The sequence below is a fragment of the Setaria italica genome, chromosome IX, assembly GCF_000263155.2.
Source record: "Setaria italica strain Yugu1 chromosome IX, Setaria_italica_v2.0, whole genome shotgun sequence".
Taxonomy (NCBI): Eukaryota; Viridiplantae; Streptophyta; class Magnoliopsida; order Poales; family Poaceae; genus Setaria; species Setaria italica.
The window spans coordinates 8,298,613-8,321,054 of record NC_028458.1 but is presented as its reverse complement, the minus strand read 5'-3'; the positions used below and the strand labels follow the sequence as shown (position 1 = coordinate 8,321,054).

Below are 22,442 nucleotides of genomic sequence, written 5' to 3'. Positions count from 1 at the left end.
AAGCCATGGGCTCCCGCTTCTACGGCGAAGCTATGGCCCATGGACCTATGGGTTGCATACACGGCCCAGCATAAAACAGAGAGCCACTTTTGGGGAGCAAACGCTGGTCAGCCAGACTCATCGATATTCACCAGCAGAAATTATTTTGAAACCACAGGGGAGGAAAACATAACAGATAAATTTTAATAGGCACTTACAAAATGACAATGAGACATGATAAACCTCTAAGGAAGAAGGTAAAAAAAACAACCACAAAAAAAGGATCCCCTAGCTAAATGCATGTTTCAACTTTCAAGAAATGTAATCCCTTGATTGCTAATCTTCCAAGGATAAACTCTCTACAGCAGCAGCAGGATCCCTGCATTGTCAGCGTTCAGAGCCTTCGTCGCTCTCGTTGCAAGGGACGGTGTACTGGATCACAACGCGAGCTCCGGACGACAGCCTGCACAAATGGTTCAAAACACAACCCTCAATACCAACATCGTATCATTGCTTGAGTTTCATTGTTTCTTGGGAGGGAAGCATCGAGTGCATACCCAGCACTGACAAAGAGTTCACAGTAGTTTCAGGTAAGAGAGGCCACGAGCGACACTTAACTTTCCTCGATCTTGACAAGCTTCTCCTCCTTCCTGAACGAGTCTGCCTTCGCCGCTGACGTGATTGAGCCGTCGGCGAACCTCTTGCTCCCATCCCCGGACGCCAGGTCGCAGTCCTGCCTCGCTGAGGAGCTCCTCCGGCAGTCTGAGACTGGGGATTTCAGCGAGTCGCTCTTCGGATGTAGGAAGGATGACAGGATCGGCGTCCGGGGGAGGCACCTCGAGCGTGATGATGTGTCGGTTGTGTCCTCATCAGATCTTGTGCAATCTAGAGTCCCGCCACCCCTGCAGATGTAATTCACGTGTAAGAGCATGTTCCACCATAAATAAGCTAATAAAGTTCATATATCAAGTGCGCCATGTGATTCTGCCAGGTAAAATTCGGATTTTAACAGGCTGAAGAAACCTTGATCCAGTTGCAATGCAGATAGACTGGAACCTACTGTCTTTGTAGTAGCAGTACTTTTTTTTTGAAAAAATGGTCCCACCAATAGAATGACAGCTTGTAAGGACAGCAACAGACTGTTCATGAGGATGAACCAACAGGGTCACTTCTGTATTTCAGTAGAGCAACAGGAGAATCTTGCCTGGCAGCCAAGCAATGTGGTCCTCTAAGTCTGACAAGCTTCTCGTGTTGTGAGAATGAGAGAATCACCAGAATTTCAGAAGTGAATCGGTGACAAAGAAAGTAACAGAAAGAAAATTCACCCCCTCTGTATTTTCGGGCGACATCTTTTTTTATATACTGTCTGGTGACATCTTTATTGAGCCAGTTCGCCCTAACTAGTCATGGACCATGTCTAACGATGATCTTAACATTCTAATCAGATAACAAGCAAGTAAAAGAAGAAATGGATAAATCGGAGAGCTAGTAGTGTTTTGTCATGTTGTCCTAGACCTCATTTACATCTCTCGTGTTACCAATTTTGGACCGTGCAGACGTCAAATTCTCTCCCGCTAGGTAGATTCCCGTACTTTGCTATTTTGTTTGATAGATACATGCCAGCTACATGATGGCATTATATGACAACCGTACAGTGTTTCTGCTATCAACCCAGTTGCACAAACTGCAAAAGCAATGGTCCTCGTGTTCATAAATATTCTCCAGTAATGGCTCTTTTCCAACTCTTAACTCTGATCCGAGCGTAAACCAACCCAACCAAATTGCATAATGTAAGATCAATTATGGGTTGGGTTCCTATCAACAGTTGGTACAAAATTTTGGATTCAACACCCATATAATTGGCTCTATTATAATGATTAAAATATAAAATAATTTTGCAAAAGGAAACAGAATTAATAAAATCCAAATTCTGCCTTGACAGTCGAGGTGCTCTTGCTAAATATTGTCATAGAATTTGGTACTATTTGTACAGTTAGTCTAGATATATTTGTGTTTACCCAGAAACAATATCCAAATGTCAACTTATTTCAGTACATGATTAAGGTCATAGTGAAGTACTGAAGTTACCTTTCTGCATTATAGGAGGAAGACCGTTTAAGCGCTGAATACCTTTCAGCTGGAACATCTCTTTGCATCTTTGTCTCAATAAGGCTCCCACTGAAGTATTCCTTATCTTCCAACCTCATTCCCATTAACCTGGGATTTTCTGATAGGTAATCAAGCTCACCCATCATCATGGTGCGAGAAATTAGCGGCGATGGGAACTTCAGGCTTGGGAACCTGGGCTTGTATGCCTGAACAATTCCGACATTTTCATGATCTTTCACCGAAAGGGAGCCACAAGTGATGAGCTGCATCAATACATTAGTCGGCTTCAGCTTCGGGCAGGTGGGCACAACGATATCCTCCTCTTCAAGAATCCTGAAGCTGTTCGTCATGTTATCCGCTCGTATCAAGGACTCTAAACTCTCCGACTTGACACGGGTTGAAGGTATGCTCAATGGAGTAGCACATTGGGACAGGAGTTCCCTGGAGATCCCTTGGAGATCTGCTGACCGGCGAGGATGGCTTTGCCGGTACTCGGTAATTTCACGAACTACAGCATCATGATCTGTGCTCAGACTCTTCTTGCGCATCTCGGGTGCTCTCCGACCGGATCTTCTGCCAAGATCATCAGTTTGAGTTGCAGCATCCATGCAACCAGTGGGCTTGTAAACTCTGAACTCTGCTGGGCTTGCAGACCCACTCGCTGATAGTTGAGCCCTCTCATTCCTCCGGGGCTCCAACTCCGGCGACATGGTCCCAAAGGAGCGGTCCCTGCACGGCGAGGGGGTGTCGTCCTCATCTTGTGAAGGCACAGACGGTGAACGCCGGGGCTTGGCTTCTCTTACTATCACGCTAGGAGGGGAGGATGGGTAGGAATGCTCTCTTGGCAATGGCTGCCGTGCACCCTCTTTCAGCCTGCTCTGTTGCTTGTGGTTGCCGTTACTGACAGGGTATAATTGACCTGAGTAAGCAGGCAAAAGTACTAATCAGCAACCAACATTGTCAGGAACTCAGCACTGCATTTTCTAGTTCGACTCCAGATAAACAAATGCGAATTCGGGTAAAATTTTCTGCTTACCTGGAGAAGATTGGTCCACGAGCTCAGAGCCCTTGAGCACGTACTCGCCATCGGTGGCCGGGAGGACGAGGTCGTCCTCGGCAAGGTCGTGCCACACGAACCCATTCTTGTAGCTCCTGAAACCAACAGCTGACCGATCAACACGCAAACACCCAAAAAAATCGGCAAGAAAAACAGCTAAAAAAAATCCCTGCCAAGGAAAAAGAGTTGCAGTCTTGCATTACCTCTTGCAGGACCACGAGTACATCGCGGCCATGCCCTTGCCGCGCACCGTGTTGAGGTGGTTGATGACATCTGCAAAACCCCCAAAAGGCAATCGCCATTAAACGAGCACAGGTAGAGACTACCCGTGGGGAAAGAGAAGCTGCAACTCCACTGACCCCTGAGGTAGAGCCCCTCCGGCGAGGCGACCGGCACCTCGACGAAGTGCGGGTGCTCGAGGTGGCGGCTCCGCGTGAGGTAGTACACCACCGGCACCTTCCGCGCCGCCGGCCTCTGCCGCTCCGGGGTCCGCGGCCGCCGCCCTCGGCTCTCCATTGTTGGCTGCTCCTCAACTTCCTTCCGCTCGGGGAGGAGGCTCTGGTCTCTCGGTGCGCGCACCTGGGGAAACTGCAGTCGCCTCAGCAGCAGGAGAAGACGGCAGGAATCCGGAAAACCCGCGCCTCAAATCAAACGGCGCTAAAAACAAGATCAGGGGCCTCCAATGGAGTATCTACTAGGGAGTTCCCAATTTTCCCATCGAGTAAAAAAAACAAGAAGAAAGAAACGGAAACAGGGAGGAGGAGTACACGCTACAGTCAGCAGATGAGCAGAGTGCGGGGGCGTACCTCGAACTCCAAGTCCGAAGCCCGCCTCGAAACCCCTGTCTAAATTAGCGCACGGGCGAGGGAGGCGAGGGCGCGCCACCGAGATTGGGACTCTGTCAGCGATCAGAATCTGGACGAGAAGAGGACCCGGCCAAGGATCGCCAGGCAGGGAGGGGATGGATAGGCGGGCGGCTGGTCCGGCCAAGGATCGCTCACTGGCGCGGGCACATGAGGGGACGGGACGCCGGGGAACTGAGGCCGAACTTTGCTCTCATTTCATTTGGGCGCACGCTGCAGGGAGGGGAGGGAGGGCGATGTGACCACGGGAAGGGCCAAAGGGATGGCTACAAACAAAACCGGGGATTGGAGGTTTCCGACGTGCGATGGGTGACTGGAGTGGGCTGGGCGTCGTGGGTGCGAGGCAGGAAGCGGACAAGCAGGCGGCTCCAAGCCTCAAAAGGGTGTCAACAGCGAGGCGTGAGGTAGGAAGGAGCACGACTGCACGAGAAGGGCGATTGCAATTGCAGCTCCGGGCTCCGGCACGAGGAAGGAGGTGCGGGGAGAGAGCTCAAGGAGGAAATGAGGGCATTGAATCGAGGGCCGGGGGCGGGGCGTAATGGCGGGCACGGGGCCTGCAAAACGGGAGCTTTTCGGGCGAGCAGAGCACGGAAGGAATGACTTTTTTCGCTCGTGGGGCCGCGGGGCCGAGGGGAGTCGTCGTCGTCCTCCTCGACTGCAACTCCGCGAGGTCTGTCTGCGGCTGCGGCAGCTGCGCGTCAGGTTAATGGCGGGGAAAGGGAAAGGAGGAAGGGGCGCGAGTGCGGGAGGGAGCTCGAGGTCAAACCTCAAACGGCAGCGGGGGCGGTGGCGGGCGCAGGCTGAGAGCAGAGAGCGCAGGGCAGGGGAATAAAGCAGCGGGGTACTGGGAGTGGTGACGGCTGGCGGGGAGGAGGGAACAGTGGACGCCGCCCGGAGTGGCGTTACGGTTGTGGCCGGTTCGACTGTGCGCGAGGGATGGAGGAGAGGTCAGGGTCAGGGAGAGGAGGGGCCCCAAGGGTGGGCTGCTGGTGGCATTGATTGCGCTGCGCCCGCTCGCGTCGGGGGGTGATTAGCGTCATCGAGGACGGGGCATGGCCGCATGGGGGATTGGATCTGGATGCCGTGGCCACCGCCTTCCGTAGCCGGCTAGCCGTAGCGTTCCTCGTGGTGTCGTGCACCGTGGAGGCGAGCGAGCATCATGAGGCGCTGCCGTGCCACGTCCCTCCAAAGCGATACCTCCATCTTCCCATCATCGTCGTCCTCGTCCATGCAAAAGCAAAGCGCAAACAGACCGAACCTATCCTGACCATCGGTTGACCGGGGGTTGTCTCGATTTCTTGGAGGCTAGCTTTAGCTGCTGCTGCTGCTAGTGTGGTGCCGAGACAGAACGGACGACCCGCGAGGGAAACAGAAAAGGTTTGGCGCGGCAATCATTGCGCCGTAACAAACTGCTGGAGCGCCCTGCACGAAAAGGTTTCAGCTTTACGGCACGGTAAAGACACGCACAGAGGAGAGGGGAGGGGAGGAATGGTAGCATCCGTCCTCCCAAATGTCCTTGGGAGTCATTAAATACCCCACCCGTTATGTTAAGTAGGGTGGCTAATCTCTAGTACTAGTGCTCGTTGTAGGATTGTTTGCGCACCGCCGCGGCGGCCCGCTTTAATTCGCACTGCACGTTGCACAGCGTCCGGGATTGCTTTCTGTTTAATTCTCACTGTAGGCATGCCGTGTTAGTGGGCAATGTGCGTGCCATTTTGCCGGGGAAAATGGTAAGTAAAAATGGCAAAATGGGGCGCACGGCGAACCGGCCATTTGTTTTTTTTTTTAAAAAAAAAAGACTCCTACCACAATGCATCACGTACATACACTCTGTAGCAAGAATCACACGACAGAGTGGCAGAAAACGACCTAAGACTGCAGGGAGGTTTAATTTTCGCCAGCAGCATGTCTTTACTTTTCTCTGACCGGGAATCAACACTGAGAAGGATGCAATTAAAAAAAACACTGGAGCAGGATCAGTGGATCACACATCGTCAGAGGAAGTTTAGGGAGCCGTGTGGCCTGGGCGGCTCCTGAAATCCCCCTGCCTGATGAGAGGGGTATGGGTCCATGGGCCAGCCCAGCTACCCAATGCAATAAATCAAAGGCTATTTGCCCTTTGCCTCGTTTCGCCAAAAGTCAAAGCAATAGAGCCATAGGCAAACTGTTCCGTTTGGACAGGTGCTAGCATATGGTAGCAGCGCGCAATGCCAATAGTATGCCATGGCGCCATAATAAAAGGAAAAATAGTATGCCATTGCCATTCGTGCTAGGGTAAGCAATGAGCATAGTACAGTTCAGGATCCGAACCGATGAGCATTGCCATCGTTTACCTTCCCGTCGTTGCCTTCGATTTTTGGCTCTTGTTGGTCCTCAGGTTGTTAGATAGATTTGCACACATAGCACGATGGATAGTGAAACTTTTTAGTCAAGACTTGCAAATACTTAAGCTGGAAATTTTGGACTGAGAAATGGTTGAGATCATGCATTGCGTCTCCAAGAGCATGAGATAGCTGCTAGCTCAACCGGAAAGAGAGAAAAGAAAGTTGGTGTAGCAGGACAGCTCGGAGCTCGTGCGGTAAGAGGGGGGAGTATCCGGAGACGTGCGAGCTTAGATCTTCACGGCTTGATAGGACGTTAGTACACTATTTATTTGTTTAAAATATCACTGTAACACCAGTAGCACAACACTTTCTTGTTGGAGACGTTCTAACCGTGAAGATATGGAAACAAAAACCTTTTCTTTTTATTATTTATCGTGATCCGAGGTTGTGGTATTGCAGGCATAGCTATAAATATCGACACGGCAAGCAAACAAAGAAACATGCAAAATGAAACAAGCAGGGGAAGAAAGAATAGGAGAATGCCATGCTGCTAACGGCACTTCTCAGTTGTGGGCATCCGGCAAATGTAGTACTTGCATCGATCAGGTAAAGCAGGGGTAGAGGCAAACATCGTACCAACGTCCAATTAAAGATGGAAGCAGCAGTAAATGGTTCCAGTACAGGGGTGAGCAACACTCTCGGCCGCGTTGCAAAGCAGCGCCATTAATTAAAAGCTTTAAAGGCCATCAATGTCAGGATCTGAACCCCTCATCAATGTCAATGTATTTCCTGCCTAGAAATTTAGATGTTCCAAAATCTGAATAGTCGTTTTCTCCTTCATCTCCTGGAAAACTGTTGTACTGCGTTCTCTTTTAAGTATTTTTTTTTACCCTGACATTCTCTTTTAAGTACATGGCATAGAGATTCTGTAACAGAGATCTAGATCATCTCTATGCCACGTAAAAGAGCATGTGCAACAATTGAGATTATATTTTGTTCGTCAGAACATACCCGTGATCTGGCATGGGTAACATTGCAGATGCACCGTGTGCGCATCTCAATAAAGCATCCAGGAGAAACCAATCAGTCTCAGCAAAGCGCTCAGTTACTTGCGAACGAGAAGGTTAACCACGCGTATAACCCAAGTCACCCACCAACAGTACCTCAGTAGGAGGGCACGGCCACTACACAGTGGCGGCAGAGGAAGCCAGGAACACAGACGCAGACAGGACGTCGAGGAAGCCAGACAGGAGCACCGAGCGCATGTTAGTAGGGTCGTCGCCACGGTCGGGCCGGCCAAGCCACAGCAATAGCCGTGCTCTTCTTTTGTCACGGCACGTCAGCTGACAAAAAAATAAGGAGAGAGAAGCAATTCGGCTGTTTAACAGTAGTGATGGCCTGATCTCGCAGACATTCCGTTCTGGAGTTGAGTAACTGCATACATGAGCCTGATGCCGAAAAACAATTCGGCTGAGCATTCTTTTTGGACCAGCAGTACGCCAGTATCCAGGTGACAGTACACTGTGACACGTATAATTTATGTACCAAGAGAGATTGTTATAAATATAATATGCTTGGATTATGTTACAGATATGACGTGTAAACTATCCTTTCATCCGACGTATTCTGTGTTCACCACACTGCTTCCGATCAGTGGAAAAAACGCAGCTATGTACCCTCCAATGTACAAGCGTTACCTGTGGTTTGCACCCTGCTATCCCAGGGAAGTGTATGCCGAATTGCCGAGGTGAGCTTTCAGAGGCAGAGTTTTCTCTGTGTCACCTTGCGTTGCAGCACTGTGGCCTCCCTTGCCGCAGCTTCTCCCAGAGGCACACCAGCTGCGCTGGCGACTGGTAGTGCGCGGTCAGGTAATCGTCGACGCAGCCGGACTGGCAGAGCCTGGGGCTGTGGACGTACGCCACGGAGTTCCCGGAGCTATTGAACCGCCCCACCCACATCCCCATGCTCACATCCTCCATCTTGAACAGCTGGAGAAAACGCAATGGAAATGCAATCATTTGCTAAGCGCCCGTGCACAACAGCACTGCATGGTGAATTGGAGATGGGCTCCGGCTTTTGGCTTTTGGTAAACCTTTTCAGGGTCAGGCATGATTGGGTTCATGTTTTTACTGTTTCCGTCAAGAGTGGCATCATCCAAGGGAACCAAAGTTAAAGCAGGTGGTTATTGAGTGCTGTAGTGGGCCATAAGCAGTTTGCAGATGCTGCACAAAATCTTCTGCTGTTTGATACGAAATGATCATAAAATGGAGATAGTAAGTGGAGACAGAGCTTACATTTAGTCTTCCCTTCTCCATTTCAGATGCGACAAAGTTTGCAATGTCAGAAGAAACAATGTAGCCTGCACCATCGGCGTAGGGCGGGTACTCTTCTCTGGGCCACTCCTGGAATTTGATAGAGGAATATTACAAAAACAGTTCAACTGATACAGGGCTAACTCAACTATGCTTGCACTAGTGACAAGGCAATTATCCTACACAAAACAACAATGCATTCATGTTGACGACTATAGCTCTTGTGATGCCCATGAAGTGACATCCAGCTACATGCCAAGTAAAATGCGTTGCAAACCATTTGTTCAGTCAAATTCAGAAGAACTGTAGTACTGCTAGAATGATAGCTGTTTGTTGTATTTGATTTGCCATCCTAGCAGACTCTTTGATCTGTTTGTAAGAGGTGCATTTCGCTAGTTCTGGTATCTCAAGCCAAACAAGTGGAGTAATAATCGGTCTGTATATCATAAAGAAGCTTTGCTTATAACATTTTCAAGAAAGGTGAAAAATACAGTAGTTCGTCACTTCACCTCGTATGAGACAGCCCATTTTCCCTCCCGCAGTGGCCTGTGGTAGTAATTCATGTTCCCCAGATACAAGCTTTTGCTGTCTGAGACTTTCTTGACTTCAGCCATCACTGAATCAAGTCTAACAAAGGTATCATCATCACACTTCATGACATACTTCGCCGGAACAACACGAGCCTTCAAACAACAATGTAAAATGCAACTCAGAGAGTGCAATGTATAAAAACTGTCAGGAAATGTACTTCAAATACTCGTATGATAGGTTCGTTTCATATCCACCCTAGTGCTACATACCGCATAGTCACAAATGGCAATTGTCTTCAGAACAACCAGATCATAACTATCCACAAAAGGCACAATGACAATGTCCCCAAAGAAATCTGCCTCTTTCAGCAAATCTTCATTCACTTCTCTTCTGCCATTCTGCCCTACATCATGTTTAAGTTATTTATGTTCATATGAACAAGACAAAAGAGGGCAAGATAAAGGTTCCGAGGTGTTAAAATTACCAATGCAACGAAAAACCGAGCCACCACGCTGGAGGAATTTCGTACTGAAGACATCCAAGATCTCCTCGCAGCCATGCGTTCAGTGAAATGGTTCCCCGCTGAAAGAATGCCTATGAATAGCTCTACATTCTCTTCAGCAAGAGGAGGGGCTTTTAGTTCTGTTAGCAACTCCAGATTTCTTTGGACAATGCTAGGGTGAGCTGTTGGTAATGAACCAGCTACTATTGATTGAACGTCAATGTCACCAATCACAGACAAGATAGTGGCATCCTCAAGAACAAAGCCCTTGAAAGAAGAAAAGTATTGAACTAACACATCAGAACATCTTGCAACAAAGAAATCAAGTAAGAATTTTAAATGATAATCTACAGTAGCAGCACATGTGCACCTACGTGCGTAACTACCCCTTATCCTAGCCATAAGCCATTCATAGTACATTGGAATGTGTGCTGCACTATGTAAAATTTGAACAAAAGCATGATAATGCACACATCCTGATGCACAATTCAATGTAAAACTAGCAGCACTCATAAAAGAGACAGATTAATTCAAAATAGGAAGGTTTGGAAAGGAAGCACAACTTACAACACGGTAAGGAAAAGAAGTGACATGCTTCCCGTCAACATGAAAATGGTAGCCTTCTAAACCAGCACTTAGTGTTAGAACAAACAATTCATCCTCCATGAACGGATATGGCCAATCTATACAATTTCTGCCCTTCTGTCCAGCAATACGGTTCCGTAACCACAATCTCTTCAACTCCTCTGATGTGTCCCTAACTTTTCCAGACCACTCCTCACATTTTACCAATCCATCAACTGCGCCACAGGTTAGCAACATAAGAGATCTGACAATAATAACCTGCCAGACTTTTTCATGAAGTCAACATTTATCACTTCAATCAAATAATTTATATAGAAATAGAATATCATCATGTTATCAGACAGGTATCCTGTTGAAATCAGTTAAATATATCTTATATGGGGATATTGGGCATGGGCAGCATTGTGTAGAAACAAGATCCCCTCTATAATATCGAAATGTGTTCCGCTAATAGAAACATTTTGTACAATATATAAAGATTATGGAAGACAAGAGAAATGGTATCCCCCTTCCAAAAAAAAGGAAAGAAAAGAAAAGGGCATCCACTGCTAATCTAGCTGTGTAATTGCTGGTTGCACAATTGAGCACTCAGAGTACAAATGCTTGATGTGAGGTTCAGTTATAAGTTATAACAGGGTTTATCATCTGTTGTCGAGTGAGTACTAGCAACAACTTAATGGACACACTAGATCAGAAACACGAACACTAGAAAAGGAAATGGTAACATTATCACTGTCATGGGAATGGAAATGAACAACCCATGCATTGCCTCTAGGAAAAAGTCCAAATTACTCCCTTCAAGTATAGAGGAAATCCAGATTTCCCGTAAACTATGTTTTGGTTCAATTTACCCCTAAACTATGCTATTTGGTTCAACTTATACCATAATGCAATTTGTCATTTTCGTTTCTCCATACACAAGTTGAATTTTAATTTGAGACTTTGCAGGGTGGTAGTGGACATCATAATCTATATTAAAAAATATTTTATGAATTTTTCATCATTAGTTTGTATATAATTTTGCATCTCAAGGATAAATTTTATTATTAAATATCCTAACCTATCAAAATAATGATAAAGAATTCATGATATATTTTTTTAATCATGTCTTATGATGTCTGCTATCATCTTGCAAAATTTGAACTTAAGGCTCCACTTGTGCATGTAGAAAAAAAAAGACAAATTGTGTTAAGGGGTAAACTGAACTAAGAAATACTTTAGGGGGTTATCCAAACTCTGGTTATACTCGAGGGGAGTAATTTGGACTTCTTCCTTGCCTCTACCAAATGTGCCAACTGGCAACTGCCCTAGTAAAAATGTTGACAGAGAACTACAGTAAAATGTAAGCCATCCACATGGCTTGGCTATTCTAGACAAGGAGGCAAGTCCCTGTTCATCAAATCAAGCAAGTGAAGAAAACTTATTGTTGGCAAGAACCACAACAGTTGTGCCAAAATAACTAGATGTTCTTGGGCTCATTCAGTATGGCAATGCTCAATCAGTATGTGAAAGAAGATCAACTAACTTACTGTGTTCCACTCTTTGATGGTACTTGGACCGACTATGGGTCTGTTTGGTTGCCTGGCTAACTTCTAGCCAGGCTTCCCAGAGCCAACTAGCTCATGTTTAGTTGCCTGTATAACCCTCTTAGCCAAGCTCCACTAATGCAAGGAGGGGGTCTTAGCCAGGCTTGCTAGGAACGCCCAGATCCAGCGTTTCCACGAAGCCGGGCTCCGCGCAGGCACCCCCTCGAGTTGACTCACCTCCCAGTCTTCTCTTCACTCCGCTCATCGGTGGCCCCGTGCGGAGGTGCTCACCCGCGGCGGCCGGCGGCGGCCCCGAGCGGAGGACCTCACCCGCGGCGGCCGACGACGGCCCTGCGCGGCGGACCTTGCCCGCACGGCCGGCAGCAGCCCGCGTGGAGGAGCTCGCCTGCAGCGGCCGGTGGCGGTCCCACGCAGAGGACCTCGCCCGCGGTGGCCGGCAGCGGCCGTGCGGCGTGGGCGGGCCTCACCTGCCGGGAAAAGTCGGGCGGGGGGAGGAAGTAGAGGGAGGTAGAGGGCAGTGGTGAGGAGGAGGGTGTGGGCGGAGGTGAGGGAGGATGTGGTTGAAGGTGGTGGAGAAGAGAGGATGAAATAGGATGGTAAATTCACCTATGCCTTGTACAAGGTCATCATAACAACGTGTACAACCAACCAAATAAAATCTTATACTAGCCAGGCTTAGGCTGACCAAGCAATCAAACATGAGCAGATTGCACTGCATTAGACAGGCTTAGGCTAGTCTGGCTCCAGATTCTAGCCAGGCTAGAGTTAGCCAGGCAACCAAACAGACCCTTAACTAGTAGACCCTTAACTAGTAGTAAGAATTGAGAAACATGGCCAGTGGTAGCAATTTCCGTTTTGAATTTCCGTTTTGAATAGTTTCCCAGAATTGATTGATGCCGATCAAACTGAAAGAAAAATAAACGCACAGGACAAAAGCTACTACTATGATAATTAATGGAACATCCCAAAAAGGAGGAGCCTTTTACGCACCAACCGTACGATCAAGGCCACAATCATATTAACACCTACTGTGAAGGCGCGACATGGCTCTCTTAATGCAAGCTAACATGGTAATTTACTCGGTTGAGTACCATCACGTTTGTTTTGCTAGAAGCTAGTTCGTCACGCATTTGGGCCAACAGTAATCTGCCTTCTTCGACCAGTTCATATAATATTGTTACCGTGCAATAATGAAGCGGACATGAAAAAAGTACTGGTACTAGCAGCACAGCAAGGAAGCGAAGAGATGAGAGCACCGACGCACCGGTCTCCTCTTCCGGGCGCGACCGATGGCCCTCGCACCGAAGCGCGGGTCCCCATTGTCCGCGGAAGCGGGTGTTCTGCTCGATCACCGGCCGGCGGCTCCAGTCCCCACGGAGCCGCGGGTTGAAGTGGAGGATCCTCGGGGCCGCGTCCCCATCCCCTTCCCCGCGCAGCTCCACCGCGAACTGCGCCACGGTGGCGCCCGCCGCCCGCCGCGGCGCGCCCACAACCGTCACGTGGGAACCCAGCGCCAGCCCGCAGGGCAGCGGCAGCAGGGCGCCGCCGCCCACGCCGCGGAGCTGCGCGCCCGACCGCGTGACCGAGGCCGGGCACCGCGTCGCGCCGACGACACCCGCGGGCGGCGGCGCGGGGGCGGATGACGAGGACCAGGACGAGGGGGAGGGGGAGGAGAGGACGTCGCGGAGGAGGCGCCCGCCGGACCGGAACGCGCGCGCGGCGGCCCCGTGGAGCGGAGGCGCGGCGCCGGGAACGTCGAGGCTGGAGACGGCCAGCCGGTGCACGTGGCGCGACGTCGGGGACAGCTGCCGCGGCGCGTCGATGACGAGGCGATCGGGGGAGTGGAGGGAGAAGGTGGCGACGGAGAGGAGCGCGGCGAAGGGGAGCAGAAGCAGCAGCGGGCGGAGGCCGCCGCCGACGCCGACGCGGCGCGGCCGGCGCATGGGCGGCGCGTTTTGGATTTTTCCGGGAGGGGGGAGGTGGCGAGGCGACGAGGGGGCGGGGATGGAAAAAGCGGCGCGGCGTGCGTTCCGAGCGGCGTTTCGGAAATTCTGCGGGGTTTAAGAGGGAGGGGGCTGCTTTTTTGCGTGCACGTCCTTTCGGAGTTGCTTTTTTGCTCTTGTCTGGTGCGGTTTGATCATCGCTGGTGTGCACCCAAGAACGTTGGCATTCGCTTGGGGAGTTGGTACATACAGTACCCAAAAAGGTAGTAGTACCACGGTGATCACGGCTTGTTTAATCCAAATTCAATGTGCGTTATGGATCTTCTTGAGCAGCTGCATAAGATAAGTGTATAAGTTGCAACTTCGAAATCAAAATCTAAAATAGTTTACAGGCTCACCCTAATTGAAAACCCAAAAAAACGGCTTCAAATAGAAACGGTAATAATGTGTGTGCAGTTGAGGGTCTGTTTGGTTGGCGCTTAATCTTGCGATAACAGATCCATACACCAGAAAGGTAAGCTGTACGCTCTCCCGCGCAGTCTTTTTGGGGCGAGCCAATCTTTGCGCCGCCTGGAAGCCGGAATCCGCAGCTTTGAAGCAGATGGCAGATGGGGATCACGAGTCAGTCAGCGCGGGCGCAGATGGCGACGGCCGGGACGGACGCGTGGTACGGCACGGTGGCTGCGGTGGTGGTGGTGTGTAACGGTGCGCTACGAGCCTACGACGCCTACTCGGTGAAGAAAACGGGGGCAACGACGAAATGCCGCCGTCGGTTGTGCCACGGCGCCATCGCACGGGACGATCCGCGTCCGCCACCCGGGCCGGCCGGCCTGCTCGGCTGCTCGGTGCTTCGGCTCGGTTCATGCCAAGTCACCACTTCGAGGAGGGTTCGAGTTCTGCGTCGACTAGACGTTGTTGTTGACCGGGGGTCGAGCTGGCGGTGTACGTGGAGTCGCCTGACTGATCTGGTGACGCGGAGCTACAAGAAAGAAGTTAGCGCAGCACAAGCGCCTGGCCTGTTATACGAAGGCAAACATTGCAACAGGGTACATTGCAACAGTTCGACGGCTAGGCGGCGTCGGCGTGTACGGCTGGACGGGTTCGGCCGCGGGCACGGCGCGCTGCCGGTGTGGTGTCTGGATGGCGCCTGGGCAGGCGTGGCAAAAGCGCGCGCGCGGCGGCGCGGATCTCTTCAGGGCGGCGGCACGGCACGGCAGCGTTAAGCTCCACGGAGAACGCCGCGTCGCGGCTTGCTCCATGGCCGCGGACGGCAGCGCCGCGGCATATACGAGCCGGAGCATCACGGCGCTCTCGACCTGCTCTCGATCGCAATCCATATAAGCTTCTTGAGTTCTTGTCAGCGGAGTAGCAGCGCCTCCGTCTGGCTTCGCCATCAAAGCGGTTCATCTCGGTCTGCAGTTGAGGGTGAACTGATAGAACCAGCCACCGGAGTAACTCGATCACTAATACTCGGAAATGGAAGCTGCTTCACCGTTGCCCGGAGACTCCTCGGTGGTGGCGGCGTCCTGGGATGAGGACGGCAAGGGGAAGGTCAGGCTCCTGGGATGCGAGCGCAAGGTGTTCCAGGTGGACACTACGGTGATCGACGACCTAGCGGCGCCTGGTGAAGACGACGCCAAGAAGTTCAAGTTCAAGAGCTGGGACGGCGTGGTGTTCGAGGTGGACAGGGCGGTGGCGATGCAGTCGCTGACGTTCGGGAACCTGATCTGCGACGACCCCACCGGCGACAGCGTCGTTCCCCTGGTCCTCGAGCTTGGCTCCAAGGTCCTCGGCAGGGTCATGGAGTACTGCGAGAAGCACGCCCGCCGCGGAGGAGCTCGAGGAGTGGGATGCGGGTTTCATCAAGGTCGACCTGACCATGCCACGCCATTGCTGACATGATGGCGGGCAAGACGCCTGGGACCCGCGAGATTGTCACCGTCAAGGAGAATAGACTTACCCTTGAGGAGGAAGAGGAGATCCGCAGGGAGGCTATAATCTAGAAAATATAGATTATGGATGGATAGTTCATAGTCGTGCTGTTTTGACACTAGTTAAACGGTGGTTGTGCCTATAATCTCAAAAGTAGCTGGGTAGAGAGATCGTAGGATTATAAGAATTTGTGCTTTTTTGGATGTGATACAGCTTTTTTAGCTGGTTTTCATAATCTTTATATCCCGCCTAAACATGCCCGGAATTATGCTTAGAGTTGGTATGGGCAGAAACCTGACAAACGAACGTTGCTGTTAGTTGTTCATACAGGTTGGATATGTAATGGAGGTATTGCTGCATGTCTTCAGAATTGCGTTTCTCTTTGGACTTAAACGGCACGATTTTGTTTTCCTAACGAAGGAGAGAGAGTATAAAACATCTGGTGAGTGGTGACCAACACCAGTTAGCAAATTAACATAACAAAATCAATCACCCACCAGACCGAACTTTTCATGGCGCCCGCACAGGATGAAATAGCAGCAGCATACGACGTCCAAGAAAGATGATAAGCTCAGCAGAACCACGCATCAATTAAACAGTGGCATCGTTCTAGTGCCGCTTCACTTCTGGGGCAGCTCATGGTTCCACAAATACATGAAATCCGGGACTATGAGCACAAAGAGATTTGAGGATTTTATCTACGACCTACACAGGTTCAGGAACAGCAGATGGATATACATTTCTACAGAGGATCCACTACCATTGAGATGGGAGCAACAACCAGGTATGGTTACAGGCAGAACAGACGACAGCTGAACTTCCTGCACTCTAGGCCTCCCGTGACAGCAAACTCGAAGGTCCTGGAGGTCGCTGGAAGCGGATGCTCAACTCGAGGTTTAGGCCTGGAAGGAGAAAAATAGGCATTGTAAAATTTATTAGCACTGAGGTCGTAATTACTTGGAAAGTAACTACGATAAATAATCACGCGGAGACAAACTATTGTATCCAACTTGACTTTCATGCAGATGCCTACTTGGTTGACATCATGAGTGTTCAGCGTAAGACAAGCCGCAAAGCAGAGACCAGTCCAACAAAAATATGATATGACGCAACAGTTTCTTTCTCGAATCATTGCAACATTATACTCAATGGCCAATAATATGCCTAAATCCAGTTCCCCAAACCCGTTGACTGCCAAATATTTGTACCACGATCCCACGAAACGAAAACAAAACCAAATATCCATGATGAATGCAGCAACAGTCATTCAGATTTTGGAGCAGGGTCCATGGTGAACTGGAAGAGTCAATCCATGTTCTACAGCCCAGTTAGAGGATAGAAAAGTTACGAGTCTTGAGTATAGTTTGGTTGCATTCGTGCCAAAGCAGGAGGCTTAGGGTTGGATTAATTAAGAGGATGGCATTGTGCTTTGTGTGAATTGAGCAATAAAACAACCCCTCTAGCTTCTCTCGATGAACCACTATACCAGCACCTGCCACGTGAGCCCCTGCTGTGAATCGCGTCTAAAACATCCCAACAAGAATCAGAACTGCCAACGACATCAGAGGCAAAGCATATACGTATTTGTATTTCACAAGTAAATACACCCCAAGATATGATGCTATGTATTAGAAACCAGTTACTCCAGCTGTTCTTATTCATTTGATGTTCTGGACTTGTGCTATTAGAGTAGTCTCTTTGTAACTTGTTCATGCAGACCTAAAAAAGCATATAGTTTTCAGTATTTCGTAGATAATTACGTTCCAAGATTCCATGCTCTGTGCTAAAGGTATCACATGCAGTCATTATCCATGGTGAGCTGATTTCTAATGTAAGGGCCCAAACCAGGGTAGTAAAATACTACTAGATCCACCTTGTAAGAACAGAATCAAAAGCTCAAGGGATTACTAAAATGCACTAGATACTAGTCAGTGCCTTTATTGCAACAAATAGAATCCAAATAGAATGATAAACTACTCTAAATCATAGTCCCTTAAAAGAAAACTAAACTTGTTATCTTTTATTGCTTGAGTAATTAATTGGCTAATCCAAACAGTCACACCTATTGCAGGGGGAGAAAAGTCATGTTCCTATTTGGTCCAACAAAATGCACCATGTGGCATAATTGATTTTCTTATACTTCAAATAAGACATACAACATAAGAAACAAACTGACAGTGAACATAATATGAACTATTAAACAGTCTTCAAATTGCTATAAGCACCGGTTTCACTAAAGCACAGGATAGTGCAGGCGTGATTTTCTCTCAAAATTTGTCCTAATTCAGTTCAAAACAATTAATATTCCAAACTAAAAACTCCCAGCCCATATTTGCAGACAACAGTGGAAAATTAATTCAGTGCAGAACATTATCCCACAAATTAGTTCCTAACTTAGGATTCATATAGTCCTATCACATATGGAGCTAGAATTCCCAGGTCTCAGCACCAAGTGGTCCATGACGCTGTCACTAGATCATCATAAGTGAGTTGGTATGTCAAAGAAAAAATGGCGTTTTGTGACATGCTAGAAGGGCAAGTTCTAGTAGATGCTAGGTCCCCTAGCTAACCAGACTTACCTTACCATCAAAATTTAGCCATAACATTCCAGCTTTAGGCTAGAAGATTGTGATTTAAGATGGCCATGTCACAGCTCGTGGCCATTTGGCAGTACAGTTAACAAGAAAATAGGTGAGGGAATCCTGTCCACTCTATTATGAAGCACCCATGACTAACATACTGATGCGGTCCACCATATAAGTTGTGAAGCTAAGTTGTCGTATTTCTTATATTTGTACTTAACAGTAAATTTGGAAAGGCAAAAAATATGGTTGTAGTTCCATGAATCTACTAAAATCAATACTTGAGCCGTTTCAGGTTAATGCTAACAATATGAGGCCATGAGGAGCAAATGCCGAAGTGCACTGCTGGCACATAGGTGAAAGCATCAAATGAAAGAAATAAATGCCAACACATTAAATAAGTGTTTAATCCCTGGACTGTAGTAGCTTCTGAGTAGCAATTTTATTACTGTACAGTTACAGTCAAATGTAGACAGATAATTATTCAAATTATTTTTCAACAAATATCACTACAGTAGTCATTCAAAACAGAGTTCTTCAACAAGTCTGAACTTGTAAAACCCTTGAAACCAATACCCCTGCAACTACTAACTTCATAAATTTGCTCTTTTCATATCTTGGCCCCCCAGAAAAGGTCATGCTAACTATTTAAGAAAGAGACGGAGTAATACAAATGGCAGTGCTTAGCTGTGGGCAGTATACCCCACAATATATTCACAATAGCACTCATTTTCCTTATCCTAAGTATTAGAGGTACTCATGCATCATCCTCGTAACTATTACAAGTGATCCCAATATTCACATCTCTGGTGGAGTTGCCTAATGGCGCATTCAATTGATTGCTGGAACGGAGTGTTAGATGGCTTGATCAGACAAACTCAGTCAGTGGAAAGGGGATTAGAAAATGCAAGCAGGATCGATGTGTATATTTGATCAAGCGATGTAACTCATGCAAAACAAGTTGTGAAGTTGTTTAGTTCGCCAGATAGGTGACATGAGCAGAGGATGTCTAAGATGAAAAAGAAAACCAACTCTGGGGTATACCCAAACAACATCTAGTCTGTCTTCAACATTCCATAACCATGATAATAAGTTCTATCCGGGCTACACTCTCATCCAGGTGGCAACTGAGCCTAACTGAGTTGGATAAGGGCCTGGACGCACACCAGACCACCAGTCCGGATACTTGTTGAGGCGAATTTGGGTGCCTATTTCTTCTTAATATAAAGTCACCTAGTTCCACCTAGGATTTTGTTTACACTCAAGCAGCCAGCTCCCTTGAAACCAGGACGCATCTCATGTGACAACTCAACCACACAACCAAGTCAAAACCAAAAATAGCCACCTCGTAGAAAAAATTATGCATTACTGAGCCAGTTGGGGACTTGTGAGCATGCAACGCTAAAATCAACCCATCAGAACAAGCCAACAACTGTTGGTTAAGCTGAAACTAAGACGATACCAAGGTCAAATTGGCTTCTTAAATCAGATCGTGCATCCCAAATACACAGCACCTCACAAATCAATCTCTCTATCTAATGAGCCAAAAAACTACTGCATCAGCCAGTTGGGGACTCGTTAGCATGCAACGCTAAAATCAATCCATCAGAAGAAGTCAACAGCTGTTGGTTAAGCTGAAACTAAGCCTATACCAAGGTCAAATTGGCTCGTTAAGTCAGATCGTGCATCCCAAGTACACAGCACCTCACGAATCAATCTCTCTATCTAAATGAGCCAAAAAAAACTACTTAGCATGCAGAGATCAAAATTCAGCTAGATTTGAAGCAAACAAAAGTGAAGCACTATGTCAAGAGATCTAGTTCCCATCCATCACCGAACTAATTCCGCTCTGGGCAACAGAACAATAAGAAAGCATACCTGCGCAACGGGGAGCAGGCCGAGCTCCCCGATCACCCCCGCGGCGCCGCGCAGCTGCGCGCCGACACCAGATCCGCAGGTGGGCACCTCGTCGAACATGGACGCCGACAGCGACTCGGAGACGAAGCCGGCCTGGAACTCGATGGTGCCCTTGTCGGGGTGCGCGACCATCCCCGTGACGTAGACCCAGAGGAAGAGCTTCTTGGCCTGGACGCCGGAGAGGTCGGAGATGGCGCCCTTGGAGAGCTTCCCCGTGATGGTCCTCTCGTAGTAGACGAGGTGGGAGCCGAAGTGGACGTAGCAGGTGCTGGCGAGGTGGATCTCGAAGGCGCCCGTGGCCTTGTCGAAGGTGTACGAGGCGACGGAGTCCGGGATGAGCCCCTTGGGGAGTCCGTACTTGGGGAGCAGGTCGTTCGCCGCGCCCTTGAGCGACGCGCCGCCCGCCGCGGTGGCGGCGGCGGAGACGGCGAGGAGGAGGAGGAGGCGGCGGGGCAGCGGAGACATGGCCGTTGGGGGTTTGGGATTTTTTGGGGGGCTGTGGGTGCTCGCGTTTTGGGGATGCGGAAGACCGAGTAGCCTTTAAACTGGTTCTTGACTTGGATTGGAAATTTTTTTTTCCTTTTTCTTTATACTTGAGGGACAAGCAATTTGGACTGGTACACTGGTTCTTAATCAAAGAGAGTGGTTGGGATTAGATACGACGGTCACCCAGAATATGTTCACACACCACATCATGAAGACTAAATTTGCATTGAGAATTAACTTGGAACATGAGAAAATTTTGCCGCATTAATGATGGTTGAGCCCAATTCAGTTTGCATGGAGAATTTATTAACACGCGAATCTGCCTGGTTTCTCTACGTTGGATTTTAACACTGACTGGTGGAGCTTTCCCCTGTGAAAGACTCCACCGAAACTGAAGGTCGCCTTCTAGAAGTAGCAACTAGCAAACCATCACGCCACGTCGCTATCGTTTCAGCTGGAGGGACCCCCTCCTAATCTGTTCTTCGCCGGCCGATGTACCCGGCCGCTTCGATTGATTTCGGCCATCAATCAGCTCGAGATTCCTCTCGAGAAAAATCCCAAGATATATACGAGTATCGAAGGCGACACGCGATCAGGTAGCCGGAGTAGTTGGCCTTGATCGCTGATCCTGTCCATTGCAGCCTCACTGGCTGTGAGACTGGCAGGTACAATTGGAGTACGCACACATCGTTCGGGATGCAGAAACTTGGCACACGATCAGGTATTCAGGTTACACTTCTACTCCCGACACAAATTCGTCTAAGGGGAATAGAGTTGCGCTGATGCGTTATGAGTATCTGTATTAGGACTCTACTGCAGTTTCAGTGTCGGTGGAAGCACAGCCGTGCGAGCCTGTCAGCCGGTACGCCAAGTCACCAGACGTTTGCCCTTTTCCATGCCTGCCTTGCCTGCCCTCGTTGCTTGCTTCCAAAGCATCGCAGCTGACCTCGAATTATTAGTCCTGATCATGCCTGCAAACAAGTAAAAGGGTGCCGACCGATAAAGCCTCTAACTAATCTCTGAAACAGCGTTGACGGAGCAGGCGCCGACAAAAAGCTTCTAACTAATCTTCCAGTAGCATAGCATTGATCTCACCAAACTCTTTAGGGACGTTGGGTACTGTGTTATGGCTTGAGCTACAGGTGAGGAACAAATCTTTTGCGTTCGATCTGCACGTAGCTCTCAAGTCAATGCCAAGACGTGGTACGGCCATCCTCCAGGAATGTTTATCCTCTTGGTCTGCGGATGCTATTCTCATTGCTGACGCAGCTAACAGCATGATATAAAAATCCGAAGCAGCAAGAAGACAAAAGCTCTCGATTGACATTAAAACAGAAGCAGACGTTAACGCAGCATCGGACTACCGTAACCACCGTTTCCTAATGGATTTGTTGTAGACAAATTATGAGCGGGATAGATAAATTCGGGAGAAGAAAAAGACGAACCCATATAATTGCTAATCTGGTTTGGCACAACGAACAGAACCGAATCTAAAAGCATTGGTACACGTAATCGTAAGTGATCTCATAAGTCTAGAATTTTCTATGATATGGAAGAGAGAGAGCGAGAAGAGAGAGAAATGCCGTTGTTATGCAACTCGTAATATTTCCTTTTTCATATGCATAAATTAAAAAAAATTATATAGCTCTAGCACTTATAAGGCATGGGTTGACTGTTAAGTAATCTTAAAAACGTGTCATTCGTGTCAATGCATGAGACGATGAGACTATTGTAAACCCTCTTGGTAACGCTACTCTAACTGCTGATGCAGTT

General features: G+C 48.7%; 3 protein-coding genes across 5 annotated transcripts; all 3 read right to left on the bottom strand.

Annotated features, from left to right (window-relative positions):
- Nucleotides 1–129: 129 nt before the first annotated feature.
- Nucleotides 130–4,928, bottom strand: LOC101770406 (protein UPSTREAM OF FLC). Of its 3 annotated transcripts, none has more exons than XM_004982060.3 (7): nucleotides 3,952–4,926; nucleotides 3,505–3,733; nucleotides 3,349–3,418; nucleotides 3,125–3,240; nucleotides 2,068–3,007; nucleotides 597–881; nucleotides 130–442 (listed from the first exon to the last, which is right to left on the bottom strand). In XM_004982060.3, the coding sequence occupies exons 2-7, from the start codon at nucleotides 3,659–3,661 to the stop codon at nucleotides 367–369; spliced, it is 1,644 nt and encodes a 547-aa protein (XP_004982117.1). In that variant the 5' UTR covers nucleotides 3,662–3,733; nucleotides 3,952–4,926; the 3' UTR covers nucleotides 130–366. The 3 variants fall into 3 exon arrangements, 2 of the variants coding, with proteins under 2 accessions (XP_004982117.1, XP_004982118.1); XM_004982061.3 differs by having other exon boundaries at nucleotides 3,505–3,724; XR_001163113.3 differs by having other exon boundaries at nucleotides 301–442; nucleotides 537–881; nucleotides 3,952–4,928.
- A 2,915-nt stretch (nucleotides 4,929–7,843) lies between these two features.
- Nucleotides 7,844–13,788, bottom strand: LOC101784330 (hydroxyproline O-galactosyltransferase GALT5). Its single transcript, XM_004986243.3, has 7 exons — nucleotides 13,074–13,788; nucleotides 10,245–10,477; nucleotides 9,660–9,944; nucleotides 9,445–9,573; nucleotides 9,154–9,327; nucleotides 8,627–8,734; nucleotides 7,844–8,320 (listed from the first exon to the last, which is right to left on the bottom strand). Exons 1-7 carry the CDS (start codon nucleotides 13,750–13,752, stop codon nucleotides 8,111–8,113), a joined length of 1,818 nt encoding a protein of 605 aa, XP_004986300.1. The 5' UTR covers nucleotides 13,753–13,788; the 3' UTR covers nucleotides 7,844–8,110.
- Nucleotides 13,789–16,245: 2,457 nt separating this feature from the next.
- Nucleotides 16,246–20,720, bottom strand: LOC101769998. Its single transcript, XM_004982059.4, has 2 exons — nucleotides 20,145–20,720; nucleotides 16,246–16,586 (listed from the first exon to the last, which is right to left on the bottom strand). The coding sequence occupies exons 1-2, from the start codon at nucleotides 20,646–20,648 to the stop codon at nucleotides 16,581–16,583; spliced, it is 510 nt and encodes a 169-aa protein (XP_004982116.1). The 5' UTR covers nucleotides 20,649–20,720; the 3' UTR covers nucleotides 16,246–16,580.
- Between the last annotated feature and the right edge of the window lie 1,722 nt (nucleotides 20,721–22,442).

Excerpts from the sequence above, each read along its gene's own strand:
- LOC101770406 (XM_004982060.3), bottom strand. The coding sequence starts at position 3,661 with ATGGAGAGCCGAGGGCGGCGGCCGCGGACCCCGGAGCGGCAGAGGCCG. Across the intron at positions 3,241-3,348 it reads TACTCGTGGTCCTGCAAGAG|GAGCTACAAGAATGGGTTCG; the intron begins GTAATGCAAGAC and ends TGTTGGTTTCAG. Across the intron at positions 882-2,067 it reads TCCTCCTATAATGCAGAAAG|GGGTGGCGGGACTCTAGATT; the intron begins GTAACTTCAGTA and ends TTACATCTGCAG.
- LOC101784330 (XM_004986243.3), bottom strand. The coding sequence starts at position 13,752 with ATGCGCCGGCCGCGCCGCGTCGGCGTCGGCGGCGGCCTCCGCCCGCTG. Across the intron at positions 10,478-13,073 it reads GCGCCCGGAAGAGGAGACCG|TTGATGGATTGGTAAAATGT; the intron begins GTGCGTCGGTGC and ends CCTGTGGCGCAG. Across the intron at positions 8,321-8,626 it reads TGGAGAAGGGAAGACTAAAT|CTGTTCAAGATGGAGGATGT; the intron begins GTAAGCTCTGTC and ends CGTTTTCTCCAG.
- LOC101769998 (XM_004982059.4), bottom strand. The coding sequence starts at position 20,648 with ATGTCTCCGCTGCCCCGCCGCCTCCTCCTCCTCCTCGCCGTCTCCGCC.